We start from the raw sequence: 11,195 nt of genomic DNA, 5'->3' as shown, positions 1-11,195 counted from the left end.
GATGTTGAGGGGCAGTGAAACGAGTTGGAGATCCGTCATTTAGTATACATAAATTATAGGTATCCATAAAATCTAATAGATTATGGCCAGAACGGTTTGTTAACTCCTAGAACGCCCCAAGAAGGAGAATGAGCATTGAAGTACCCAAGTATCATATACGGGGGACGAATCTGGGATATAAATGTTGACCATTCGTTTTCAACAAAAATTGTAGAGGGAGGGATATATATTGATAGTAATGTAATATCAGATACAACAGCTGCTACTATCTGAAAATTATTGGGGAGAGTGTGGAAAATGATTTGTTTAAAAGGGATAGAATTATGTATAATAAGAGCAGTGCCACCTTTGCCATCCAGTCTATCATGTCTTAGACAATGATATCCAGGAATCTTAAATTGATATGAGGGTTTTAACCACGTTTCGGAGATGGGAGCAACTGAAATATTATGTTCATCAAGTAACTGTACAAGATCAATTTTGTTGGCGAATAGACTTCTACTATTCCATTGAAGTATTTTGCTCAGTTGCGGATACATCGGGAAGGCTAGAGAGTAAAGATTTCATATAATCGGCAGCGTTGGACGGTACTTTATTGTTATTTGAAAGGATCGTAATTAATAGGGTAATTAAAGTTTGAATAAAAGAAGAATTTTCAATCGTGACTTTAGGGAAGATATCGGAAGTGGAACAGTTTTTTAAGGCAGTCCCATTGGGAGCCTGGAATTTATTATTCCCATTCGGGTTAAGTAAAAGTTCATTATGTAGTTTTTTATCGAAAGAAGGAATAAATTTTGGATTAGATTTTATCGGTTTGAAAATTGTTTCTTTGTGGGAAGATGATAGAGGGGATTTAGGGGAAGAAAAATGAAAGAGAGAAGCGTTAGACGTTATCTCTGCAAAAGATTTTTTTGTAGGAGGAATAATTTAGAGGCCTTAAAGTAGAAAATGTTGTCTGCAGCCATTGACTGTTTGATATTTCTCTGTCTAGATAACTCTGGACAGGCCACACTAACAGCAGTATGGTTGCCCTTACAATTAATACAAATAGGGTTATTCATTGTATTTTGACACTGTTCAAAGGGATGATCCTCTCCGTAATGGAAGCAACGAGGAGGGGAACGACAAATAGGTTTTGAATGGCCAAAACGGCAACAGTTGAAATGTTGGATAGTCGGTAATCTGTATACTTCAACGAGAAGAGCGTTATAATAAATAAATACACGGGATGGTAATGTTTGACCTTCGAAAGTAATAACAACGGATTGGGAAGGTTATCATATAGTGGTGCCGGTGGAAGTATCCTTGAAATTCAAACGACGTGCTTTTAAAACTTGGAGTTAATTGAGAGACATGAAGAGCGTCTACTATTTCTGTTTCTGATAGATCGGTTGGGATACCTCTTACTCTGCCCATTCTGGTTAAATTGAAAGTAGGTATGAAAGATTTAAATTTATTATTTGAAAGAGAACCTATTTTTATAACAAAATCATTAGCTAATGTGGCGGATTTAAATTCTATGGATAGTTTGTATCGACCTTCCGGTTTTATTGATCCATTTATAATACCGAGGTTATTATTTATTATTCAAAACTTTGAGCTAAAAACAAATTTACCAAAATCCAGGGGATGAATTATTTTCCCCTGTTCAGTCCTTTGGACATTAACAATAAACGGAACTGAAGATGAAATAGAATACATAAGCTCAATGGCTTTTGCTTCTGTAGCAATGGTATCATTATAACTTCCATGAGAGATTGGGGATTCGTTTGTTTGTGAAAGAGATTTAATTTTAGGAGGTACATTAAGGCAAAGCGGAGGTCGTCGTTTTCGGGAAGGAATGGTTACAGAAGTTTGGGAATCATCAGAATCGTAGTCGTCTATAATATTAGAAATGGACTCAGGGTCCGGAGGTCGATTTTCGTCCTCCTCCATTTCAACAAATTAAAAAAAAAAAAATAAAGAATAATTATTATTTTAGAAATAATAAATGATACATGCAACTTCGTCGCAAACCAATAACACAAACAAAAATAATGAATACGAAAAGGTAACACAAGCAGATTCCGGTGAAGATGGACCCTATAATATTTTACACCACTGTTTGTAGGTCTTTTCCTCGATGGATGTTGTAAAAAATCTACTTGGATATGCAGTGATGCGTAATAACTTGAGGACCTAACCGTTAGAATGGTCTACACGTTTAACTAACTTTTTTCCGGCAAAAATGGACAGCCCTTCTCCTCAACAGGCTTTTCACAGGAGTGTTCTTCTAGCCAGTGTCAAGTAAAGGTGATTGTGGAATGTTTATAAGAGTAGTAAAATTACACTTATAAACATTCCACAATAACTTTTACTTGACTTGACTGGCTAGAAGAACAAAGGAGTGTTCTTCTAGCCAGTGTCAAGTAAAGGTGATTGTGGAATGTTTATAAGAGTAGTAAAATTACACTTATAAACATTCCACAATAACTTTTACTTGACTTGACTGGCTAGAAGAACAAAGGAGTGTTCTTCTAACCAGTGTCAAGTAAAGGTGATTGTGGAATGTTTATAAGAGTAGTAAAATTACACTTATAAACATTCCACAATAACTTTTACTTGACTTGACTGGCTAGAAGAACAAAGGAGTGTTCTTCTAGCCAGTGTCAAGTAAAGGTGATTGTGGAATGTTTATAAGAGTAGTAAAATTACACTTATAAACATTCCACAATAACTTTTACTTGACTTGACTGGCTAGAAGAACAAAGGAGTGTTCTTCTAGCCAGTGTCAAGTAAAGGTGATTGTGGAATGTTTATAAGAGTAGTAAAATTACACTTATAAACATTCCACAATAACTTTTACTTGACTTGACTGGCTAGAAGAACAAAGGAGTGTTCTTCTAGCCAGTGTCAAGTAAAGGTGATTGTGGAATGTTTATAAGAGTAGTAAAATTACACTTATAAACATTCCACAATAACTTTTACTTGACTTGACTGGCTAGAAGAACAAAGGAGTGTTCTTCTAACCAGTGTCAAGTAAAGGTGATTGTGGAATGTTTATAAGAGTAGTAAAATTACACTTATAAACATTCCACAATAACTTTTACTTGACTTGACTGGCTAGAAGAACAAAGGAGTGTTCTTCTAGCCAGTGTCAAGTAAAGGTGATTATGGAATGTTTATGAAGTGTAGTAATTACAAGTCGCCAAACACACAAATTATCGACATTCACTCACTGACTGAATAGAAATTATTCGAGAAGCTTTTTATATTTAAAATAATGTTTTTATTTATCTACTAAGTGCCAAGTCTGTCTTCACGCAGCGATTTCCATGCGCAGTTTGCGCAAAATTTTGCACAAAAAACACTGCGGCGACCATACTCCATACGACATGCACGCTTAAACAGTTTGTGAAAATGTAAGTGTACGCAGGCCATTTACGCTTTATACAGTTTTGTCATCACTTTTGCAAATTAACATACCACCTGCAAGCCGTTAACGCACATGCTTAGTTGTGCAAATTAGAGTTTGGCCTTTGTAAAGGGTTTAGATATAGTCGATTGTAACACATTTCCATCCCACGGCGTATAAAGCTTGCATCTAAACAGCTGTTGATCTAGTAGAGGCTGAGGCATTACTTGATTGTGGATGGTGGATTGAGGAAAAGAAAGAAATAAATAAGAGTTGGGGTTACACTATTTTTATTGTTTTTTTTTGGTTGTTTTACAATAATAATAATATGATACATTTTATCAAACCATCCATATTCCTTTAAATCCCATTAATAATATAAAGTGAAGTATCTTATCTTACGATTTTAGATACATAAATTTAAACTCGCCTAATTGATTTTATATCCTAAATAATCTAAATGTATATATAAATATATAATATTATATAATGCTAAAAGTAAAATATGCCCAAAAAACAATTGATAATAATCTAGTAAGAATTTATTTATCATTTTTTGGCAATAAATGAGTATCATTTCCATGTATAGCATTAAAAGACATTTAGAACACAAATTCGCCAAGTCACAAGTCACAGGAAGAAAGTATGGGAGATACTAGAAGCAGCAGCAGCAGTCTGTTGCCAAATCCATAAGCTCATATTGGAGCACCGGTCTTAGACTGGCGCTCACAAGGCCTCACACTACTAATTATCATTTATTCGATTCAATCTGTTTCACAGTCCTGATATATATTTTTGACTACAATAAAAATATTAAAACAATATATAAGATTCGAATTTTATCTATCTACTTTGTTCATAAATTAAGAGGATTTAATATAAAAAATTGAAATAGATATTTCTTAAACAAAACTTACATTTAAAAAGAATAGGTGAAACTGCTGCATTTTAGGTAACGTACCACAATTAATTAGAGGCACAATCATTGGTTTCATTTTTGATTTTTAACTTTAAAGACTTGTAAGATAGTTAAATATAAATGTATTGTGTTATGACAAGAATTCACAGATAATTTCAACTTGCTTGAATTGAAAGCGTAAAGCGTAAATACGTAAGTATAGTGTAATATAAAATACAAGGTACAGCACACAACAACGTTAATGACATGAAATGTACAAGGACACATTATGTAATGTGGAGCCCTCTTTCCTAGGCTAACTTATGCTAACATCCACTGTGAACACTATTGTATATGCAACGTTAATCTGCCCTACTATCTGTGTAGCAAACGACCATACACTACTTTCTTTGTAAATAATCATGTCAATATATTATACACATACAAATATAGGGAGCTACAAACACTTTAATCACAAATACCAAAACCACTTTATTGGAAAATAGCAATCAATACTTCTAGTTATTACTTACTTACTTACTTACTTTCATTTAATTTACTTTACATTACACACCACACTTAAACTTTAATCGGAAGGCATAACTTTATTATCTAACATAACACTTATAATGTCTACTACATTAGTATTAGTGGGAAAAATAGTTGGAACGCCGCTTCTGACTAAAATACAATTATTCTTCCAAGGTACATTGAATTTCTCTGTAAAAAGTGAAATGCTAGCACGGCACAGCGCTCGTGTCTTTCTAAAGCAAGTGTTTGTTTGTTAGTTAGTTAAATCTAAGTGGACCAGACAATTACTTTATGCGTTCCAGAGATTCAGGCGGAGTCAAGTCAAGTCGACCGCCAGAGACCAGACATAGTTAGTATAGTATAGTATAATATGCAACGAGGACAGTACAGTACAGTACAGTACAGTACAGTACTTGAATGGACATCGGATACCAACCAACTACTCCCACTAACAAGTAAGTATTGGTTTCTCTCAATCATCGTATTCTAAACAACTAGTATATGCTTACAATTATACATTTAATAACCGATTGATATGGCTAAAATTAAATTATTCATTTATTCTTAGACTTCATATTTATTAAATAAAAGTATATTGATAATAAATTTATATTAATACAATTTTTGTGATTTATATGTCTTAAAATGATAAAAACATTGTATTTAATAATATTTTTTCTAGATTACCCTTAGATTTAATTATTACTAAATAATTGTTTCTCTTTTATTAATATTTAATATTGTTAAACATAAAGTGGCACTTGAATCACAAATACTGGAAAACTTAAGAAAATACTATTGGTAAGTAAACTCGAGTGAGTGAGTGAGTGAGTGAGTGCGTCTTGTCTTCGTTGTGTGACTCTCAGTTCATTAAGCAAGAAAGTAATCACAAGACCACAGGTCACCGAGGTATATAATATTCTGTCTCATCCCACATCCCACCTACCCGCACGGGCACGCACGCACTCTCATCCGTTCCGTTATTGCTGAAGATAAATATCACGCCGTGTCATAGAATATAAATAATAAGGAATGAGCATAGGACTACAATATGCATACATAATGAACACAACGCAACGCAGTGCACGGCGAGACGGCTCACGGGCGCGGGCGCGGCCTGGGACCAACCAACCTCTCTTCTTCTTCAATTACCATCAAATCAAACAAAACATTTTACCTTACATTTGGTTTTAAAAATGATTAAAAAATAGACAACTTAGAAATTTAAAATATTAAGCACAAAACACGATTAAATCTATTGTGCAGAGATCCACAAAGGTTTCTAACAGAGCTGCGCTATGCAGTTATTACAACAAGTGAAGTTATTACATTTTGCTAACAAATAATCCTATCTTATTCCTAAAAGCTAAAATTGGCATTTCAATCATATCTGCTCTTCAATCATATCAATACAAAACTAGAGATACTTTAGAAATGGAACCACGTTTGTTTGTTTGAGGTCACTCTGCTCAGGATGTGTTTGTTTGTACGGATTGATTATTCATTGCGTGGGTGGGTTTGTTTGTATGCATGTTTGTCTGTTTGTTTGTACGGATTGATTATTCATTGCGTGGGTGGGTTTGTTTGTATGTATGTATGTATGTATGTATGTATGTATGTTTGTTTGTTTGTTTGTCTGTCTGCACGTCTGTTTGTTGGTTAGGCAAGTGTACAACAGAGAATAATAAGAAGCATCAACGGGGTGATATGTTTGCACAGTTCAAATTAACATAGATTATTAGTCCGCTATCACAAAGAAAACGCTCAGAATAAGGATTTATTTAAGTTTACAAATAAAAGCAGAGCGACTGTTTGCACCATAGAAAAGCTGCTTAGAGCTTTGTTTAATGATATAGCCATAAATCTAAATATGTTTACCAAAGGGGTCTCGTGAGACACAAATTAAATTAGTTTTATATTTTTGTGGTATTATACAAATAAAAAGCCACTCGTATGTCACAGCACAGTTTGTTGTACATGAATACAAAGAGTTAGACACTGTGTATGAGATGAGGGCTCAGCCGATTGGGGGAGGGGGCTCCCCCTCAACACACACACACATTCACATACCTTAACAGCGTAATACAACATTTGTGATTGATTGCACTCCATTAACATCCAACAGAACATCGTACAATAATAATAATCATATAATAATGTCAACCATTTAATATTAAGTCAGTCTTGTAAACAATCAGGGACAGAGGAGAGTCTGCGGGGTAAATGCAACGCGCCGCTCCACCTCGACACCTGCCCGCCTGCCTGCCTGCCCGCCTGCCTACCCGCCTACCCGCCTACCCGCCATCGGTGACCAACGTCCCTTCCTCCACAACGTAACGCAAGGGTAAACAACTAAACCATATATTAATTAATTAATATGCACAATACTTTAGCTATCTTAATTTAAGTATAACATTGCGTAATAAATATTGTTGGTGCAGTCTAATAGTGATTGTGGTGTCAGCTGTCCTACAGAGCACACCGCCTCGCCAGCTGCTGCCTGCGGCTGCTGGACTAACTGCCGCTCGTGCTGCGCCAGCCAGCCAGCCACCACCAAATCCTTACACTTTGGAAGATTCACTTTACTCAAAGGCATTTTTGTACAATTTAAGATCTTTTATTTGTCTATATTGCGTTGACTCGACTAAATTGTATTAATTCTACACGCCGGGAGTTAATAAGTTAAGTTAAGTTAGGTTGGGTTAGGGGAGTCATTGGGAAGATCACAGGTAGCCTATGAACTTGTCGAGATAACGGGAATCAATAATAGACATACAACTTCAGTCGTTATTGATGGCACTTAATTGAAATCCTCCTTTGTTAACTGTTAAAGTATCACCTTTTCTAATATCATTGTCATTGTCTACAAAAATATATGTAATTATTTATACGCACATTGCAATGAATGAAATCAGAAAATACCACTTCCTACTCGTACTCGTCCTCGTACTCGTACTCGTACTACTCGTACTCGTACTACTCCTACTACTCCTACTGCCTCCTGATGCCATCTGAAGACACCTGGTCCAAACGACTACAAGAATAGAATAACCCTCATTATTTTAAAAATAAAATAAAATCTTCCGTATAAAATGTTGTGAGCCTGGCATCACTTATTCTTACAGTATATTCTTACAGTATATATATAGATATATATTGATATAATCACATTTAACAATTGTCCATGAGCAAAACAAATCAGAGTGACTATGGGATAATACCTATTTATTGATAAAATAAATTCTTGCAGTCATTTGATCCGTCCGCGCGCGCTCAATAAATACATTGGAAACAGTGTGGTGTAGACTACACCTTGACTAGGGCAAATAGTAATACACATATACACGTGCGTGTATACACATACATAACTATCACAAACAACAGACACCTCCCTTCTTACCTTCAGATACACTGCCTACCACTAAGCCTAACTAATACAATACATACATATACACTACTGTTAACAAGTATACTACTACACCTTTACTCCCTCACATCATTGACATGACATTCTTCACTAATTATAATATCACCGGAAAACAAAAAATAAACGTCTTTTACAATATAGAGAAACAATTTGGAAAAACATTATTAGTTTAATAAAAGCGTGGGGAACTAAATAATACGTCCATAACATCACCCAATTAAAAGTTAAAAATATATACTATCAATATTCAAAAGGCTTAGCTTAGCTTACAACGAAGAAACAATAGTCTATATCATCAGTAAAGGTACTATCAAATTGGCCGCTTTCAAATTTGGTCACCATCCATCGTCCATTATGGTTACAAGGAATATCTCTACAGCTTGCGCTCTCACATAGACTCTCCTCCCAGCAGGTCTGGCGGGAGGAACGAGGAGAGCGACGAGGGCGTAGCGCGCTGATCATTCTCCGCCCACGAGAAGGCCCACGACTCCTTGGGGGCCCCGGAGCTGCCTCCGCCCCCGCGCCACTGCCCTCCGCCGCCACCGCCCTGACCCAGGTGCTGCAGGATCATGTTCACGTCCGACTCGGCCGGCGACTCGGCGAAGATGGTTGTGTTGCCCAGCACGCAGTTGTTGAGCGCAGTCTGGGCCTGCAACCATATCTCATTGTTAGTCACATCCATCAGTTATTCAACATCATTCACAATACAACACACTTGTACATGTACATACCTTGTTGGCCTCCTCGCGCGTGCTGTACTTGGCCAGCGCGATGCCCTGGTTCAGGTACAGGTGGAATCTCTGCAGCGGCCCGTGCTGCATGCAAAGGGTCTTCAGTGTTGACCCGTCAATCTGCAACACAACAACAGTTAGTAACGACACGTTCCTTACCCTTACCTTCTTGAATATATGAATGTGCGACATAATAACAGAACAGAAGTAACCAACCTGCGCAGTGAGATTCTTAAGCAGCAACCAGGTGGAGGGCCAGGATTGCTGGTGCGGTGGATAGGGCTGCGAGCGCGGAGGCTGTGGGGCGGCCCATGAGGCGGGCGTAGGCCCCTTGGAGCCGGGCAGGCCAGGGGGCACACGGGCCCCGCCCAGCTTGTTGCCCCACAACTCCGCTTTGCCCAGCCCCAGCGAAGAGGGTGTGCTGGCGGCCGGGGGCGGGTAGGACCAGGTGCTGGAGGATAGGGAGCGCTCCGAGGGGGTGGTTGGCGAAGACTTGCCAGCCCCCAGCTGGTCGGGCTCCTTGATGGCGGCCAGGGACAGGGGGGAGCGCACCACGGAGCCGGGGGTCAGCGCCGGATCGTCATCCATGCTCTTCATCTGAACAAAAATATATTCAAGATTAAATTTTTGGTATCGGTATAAATCGATTTGGTTCTAAAATATAACACAAATTAAATTTAAGTTATTTAAGTGATTTAAAAAAAAAACACAAATAAATCCTCATTGCTCATAAACATTGCGTAGTAACATCAAGAATAGTCAGGAGTTGGATCCAGTTTATAATCACGGCAAGTAGGGGTATTTCATGTTCTGTGTGAAACAATACAATGTTAGGTATTGACTGTCATCAGCTCAGTTTTGAGGTGGGGTTGGGTTGGAAGGTTTGGAAGTACCTTCCAGGGTTTCCCGGGTTCAAACTCGGGCACCAGGTCAGTGTAGGTGGAGGAGGCACTGCTGTGCTGCTGACTGGAGGGCCAGGCCTCCTTGCCATCGGGCAGGTCTGACGTGTCGCTGGGCCAGCCGTCGCTCACGCTGCGTCCCGTACTCCATGTGCTACAACCAAAACAACATTCTTAATACACCTGGCCTCAATGATTCTTTTCTAGGTTAGATACTGTAACATTTGTGTATTGAGTATATTCCTAATAATATGACTTATTCCCGTGTAAATCAAACTGTGGCGGCTAGCCCTTTAAACATACATATTCTAAGTAAATTTGGAAAAGTTAAATATATTTCCACAGAAATCGAAATAACCTGCTCTTTAAATTCAGATATTAAAAGTAAATTATTAAAAGGTACTATATATTTGCCAAATTCCGCCACAGCCAGCCCTTCAAATTCAGATATTCATTCGGGGTTCGAATTAACGGGGTTCTACTGTATATATTTGCCAATTTCGCCCAAGCCAGCCCTTTAAATTCAAATATTCAAAGTTCATTCATAAAAATATGACATATTTCCGTATAAAAGGAATTATACCGAGGCCGGCCCTCCAAACTCGCTCCAGTGTAAAAACGGAGGAATGTGTAAACCACAGAGGAATATGTATATATTTCCTCTATAGTGTATTTCGATAATAATAATACGAATTAGGACAGTGTATAACCACCAGATTCTAAAGTTTTTCGAATTAACTAAGTTGTACCGTATACATTTGGCCTAATTAGTATGGTAATGGTAACAGACTTACGAGGTTAGTAACACCGCCACCTAATTAATATCTTGGTAATGTGCCGAGAGTGGGTTTTGTAGGTCGACGACTTAAATATCACAAAGTGGAATGCATATAAAAAAGGTTTATCCTCTTTGCTCATAAACATTGCGTAATAACATCAAGAATACTCAGGAGTTGGATCCAGTTTATAATCATGGCTTAGTATGGATAATTCTTTATTTAGTATTAGATAGTCAGTATCAGTATGAAGCTGTCAGCTGGGACTGTGTTGTTTGGTTCTGTACTCACTTGTCGGGCTGCAGGTTGAGGGGGTTGAGCTGCGGACTGGTGGTGGACTTGGAGGTGGTGCCCGGAGCGCGGCTGAACTCGGAGCCGTCCCCTTCCTTCTCCATGGACGGTAGCTTCCACTGGTTGAGGCGGGACTGCCCCCCACCGCTGCCGTAGCTCTGCCAATTCAAACATCAATCTGTTACTTCAATATCCTTAATAATTCCTCAAACTCGCTTTCGCTAACAACTTTCCACTTGAGAAGTTTT

At 37.9% G+C, this 11,195-nt stretch overlaps 1 protein-coding gene across 8 annotated transcripts in view; it reads right to left on the bottom strand.

The window, feature by feature from the left end:
• Window positions 1–3,675: 3,675 nt before the first annotated feature.
• gw (trinucleotide repeat containing adaptor protein gawky) overlaps window positions 3,676–11,195 on the bottom strand; it is a 43,717-nt gene continuing 36,197 nt past the window's right edge. For all 8 annotated transcript variants that reach the window (XM_089637992.1, XM_089637999.1, XM_089637998.1 and 5 more), the window contains exons 12-16: window positions 10,948–11,105; window positions 9,875–10,034; window positions 9,198–9,578; window positions 8,982–9,101; window positions 3,676–8,899 (exon numbers count right to left, since the gene is read on the bottom strand). In XM_089637992.1, coding sequence (XP_089494118.1) covers window positions 8,639–8,899; window positions 8,982–9,101; window positions 9,198–9,578; window positions 9,875–10,034; window positions 10,948–11,105 — 1,080 coding nt within the window. In that variant the 3' untranslated portion in view covers window positions 3,676–8,638. The remainder of the gene's footprint in view (window positions 8,900–8,981; window positions 9,102–9,197; window positions 9,579–9,874; window positions 10,035–10,947; window positions 11,106–11,195) is intronic.

The sequence above is a fragment of the Hesperophylax consimilis genome, chromosome 12 (assembly GCF_061612785.1).
Source record: "Hesperophylax consimilis isolate HC1 chromosome 12, BYU_Hcon_1.0, whole genome shotgun sequence".
Taxonomy (NCBI): Eukaryota; Metazoa; Arthropoda; class Insecta; order Trichoptera; family Limnephilidae; genus Hesperophylax; species Hesperophylax consimilis.
The sequence above is the reverse complement of the archived record's forward strand: the minus strand, read 5'-3'. Positions and strand labels throughout refer to the sequence as shown.